Consider the following 3473-nt stretch of genomic DNA (forward strand, 5'->3'; position numbering starts at 1 on the left):
CTACTACACCAAGTGTAACGTTAAAACATACCAAGCTGAGTGTTACAATGTTGTTTAGGAAACTTAGTACAACACTGAAACAAAAAAAATATAATGGAACCTACTACATCAAGTGTAATGTTAAAACATACCAAACTGAGTGTTACAATGTTGTTTAGGAAACTTAGTACAACACTGAAACAAAAAAATATAATGGAACCTACTACATCAAGTGTAACGTTAAAACATACCAAACTGAGTGTTACAATGTTGTTTAGGAAACTTAGTACAACACTGAAACAACAAAATATAATGGAACCTACTACACCAAGTGTAACGTTAAAACATACCAAACTGAGTGTTACAATGATCCATGACCTGAAGAAGAGAACCCTCTGTTGTTCCACTCATATTTTCCAGAATCTCCAGATTGCGTAATGTGACCCCATCCAATACCTATAAAACAAGACAAGAATTAAGATATTCTACATTTGAAAGGCATTTAAATACATACATTTAAACATGGTTTTATAAATTTTAGAAAATTGCCTATCTATTCCTAACACAAAAACTTTGCCTCAAGAACTTTTAAAATACTTTTACTGTTCAACATAAGGAATATTTTAGTATTTTGGTTATAAACAGAATTCACATTTATAGAAAGATAATATTAATAGTAATCAATCTACAAAGAAACCAATGACCTATTATGACATAATACATTTCAAATAAACTATTCATTAAATAGTTAAATTTGAATCTCTATGTTTCAAAATGACTTCTTAACCCTTAACCCTTGGGATTATATCTGTCCCAACTTATTGCTGTACAGGACTGAAAAACAAGTAAAGACATTGATTATAAGACATTCTTGCACTACTTTTACCTCAAAATGTATGTATATATATAATATCTTTTCATTAATAGCTCTTGGAACACACAATCCAAAAGTAATATTTGTTGGAAAACAAAAATTTTAAAACATTATAAAAAGCATTCCTTATGTATCCTTGGTCATTTATACATACTTAGATAATTTGTATTTTAATAATACAAGTCATAGTGAAAGGGTAATCCTTGAAGAACGTTTTGTCCAAAAGTTTGTTTTTAAACATCTGAGATTAATTGGTAACTTACTATATTGTCAGTGATGCCATTAGTTTTCCTTTTTTTTTTCCTCTCCCAGTTTTTATACATTAGATATTATAGAATATTATTTACCACACAATTTACAAACAAGTACATTTACTACTGAATTTTAAATTCCCTAAATGGGGTTGGCACTGAGTTAGTGTGGGAACTGCTGGTTTAGTGTTTTTAAAGAACTACAAAAACTCACCATACGTTGAAAGTGTAAAAATGATATGTTTGCTGGACTTGATATTGTGTCCAATGGTGTGTACTCCTCAAACTTTTTCAACGTTAGAAGTTCATCATGGATACAACTTTCTTGAAGATACCTTTCAGAAATAAAAATGTGCTTTAACTTCCATTTTCAATTGACACATTCATATACAATTGTAAAAATATGTTAGTTTAAAATGTGAAAAAGAATTATGAAAAGAATAACTGTTAAAGAAATTATTGAGTGATAATCACGGTCCTTGAAGCAAACTACATTTTATACCTCGTACAGTGAAAATCAAATCTAATAGTTTACTCACCATATACAAGCACCCAATGCTTTTACTGCAAGATGATATTCTTCTTTTGCTGTTTGCTGCAAATTATCACCTAAAAACATTTATACAAAATAGTTTATTTGATTACTCAGATTTTACATTATGTTTTAAAGATTTTTTTTGTATAAACAAAAATGATCGTGGTTCTAAATTTTGCAAAAATTAGTAGTCACTGTTTATAAAATTACTTCAGTCATTTACTGTTGTTCAGAACCAAAAACCGCAGCTTTGAAATGGTTACAATATACAATTTACTAATAAACAAGTGTAGTAAGCTATGTGGAAGAATGAAAGTAACAGTTTCAAACATCCTTTGGTAAGGAAACAGTTATAAAGATGGGTAAAAACCTACACTACCAAAATGACTCATTCTCATGAGCTCCGCTGTGCGGTTCAAAGGCCCGCTCATAATTCACAGATGCCCCAGTGTACTAATCAAGCTCCTTCATTATCCTCTATAGCTATCCCAAGAGAGACCTGTATACAAAAACAAACCTTATTAGGACACCTGCCCATAGCACCTGAGCACTAGTACGAAACCTCATTAGGAAACCTGCCCATGGTACCTGAGCACTTGCCCCATAAGCTTGTGATTGTTCAAACATGGTATTCCCAGGATCCCAAGAGGGGCCGAGAACAAAAATTGTGATGTCAGATTCCATTTCAGCAACCCTGGAAATCTACTCCAAGACCCTCCCCCCCTCATCATGTCTGGGTTGGTCTTCTAGGCATGTTTTAGCTCCCCTTTATAGGGTGTTACACCACACAGATGAGGCCATTTGCAGTTTATCTGCCAAGTTTGATCCTGTTAGCTCCAAAACTGAAGAAAGAGTTTGTAAACAAACATAAACATGAATTAATAAAGGAAATGGTCAATAAAAGCTGAAAAATTCATTAAAAAACCAGCTGATCACGGTGTGAGCTTTTATAAAAGATGTACAAAGAGCCAGTACTTTTATTATTTTGAAAACAAGCGGTGGTAGCATATTTTTTGTTATTATCACAAATTACAATTCTCAATAAAATCATACATAATCTTGCATATGTACACCTTCAACAGAGTGAATTATCACAGGTTTCATTTTTTTGAAATATTTTAGGTATCTAAACCTAGCCAGAATGTCTCACATTCCACCTTAACATTCTAAATGCAAGCAACTGTGGCAACATATTGGTCAACTGCCATACTTTAACATTTCATTTGTTTGTAGTTAAGCACAAAATTACACAAGGGGCTCTCTGTGCTTTGCCAACCACAAGTATCGAAACCCAGTCATTAGCACTATAAGCCATTAGACTTACTAATGAGCCATTGAGGCTCACACTTTAAAATCAGAGAGAGAGAGTAAATGTTGCAAATTAATATAAAGGAAAAGAAAAAACAAAAAGTTTGTTAGTCGTCCCTAATTTAGCAGTGAAAGACAAGAGGGAAGGCAGCTAGTCATCACCACCCACCGCCAACTCTAGGGCTACACTTTTACCAACGAATAGTTGGGATGACCATCACTTTATAATGCCTCCATGGCTGAAAGGGCAAGCATGTTTGGTGGGACGGGGATTTGAACCCACAACCCTCAGATTGCAAGTCGAGCGCCCTGACCACATGGCCAAGCCGGGCCAAAAAACAAAACAAACAAATGTGTATATATACATACACACACACACACACACACATATATATATATATATATATATATATATATATACACACACATATTAGTTAGTTAGTACTAATTATTACTACTACTAAGTTTAGTAGACACGACCTATTTAGTAAGTAAAATTAATTATTTATTTACTATTAGTACTACT

The 3473-nt window shown here is 32.9% G+C and overlaps 1 protein-coding gene across 1 annotated transcript in view; it reads right to left on the minus strand.

Moving 5' to 3' along the window:
- LOC106471015 (DNA mismatch repair protein Msh6-like) overlaps nt 1-3473 on the minus strand; it is a 51256-nt gene that overhangs the window by 28323 nt on the left and 19460 nt on the right. Inside the window, 3 exon segments of the mRNA XM_022399643.1 lie at nt 330-435; nt 1319-1439; nt 1644-1713. Of these exon segments, the coding sequence (XP_022255351.1) occupies nt 330-435; nt 1319-1439; nt 1644-1713 (297 nt within the window).

This window comes from Limulus polyphemus, unplaced genomic scaffold (assembly GCF_000517525.1).
Source record: "Limulus polyphemus unplaced genomic scaffold, Limulus_polyphemus-2.1.2 Scaffold4354, whole genome shotgun sequence".
NCBI lineage: Eukaryota > Metazoa > Arthropoda > Merostomata > Xiphosura > Limulidae > Limulus > Limulus polyphemus.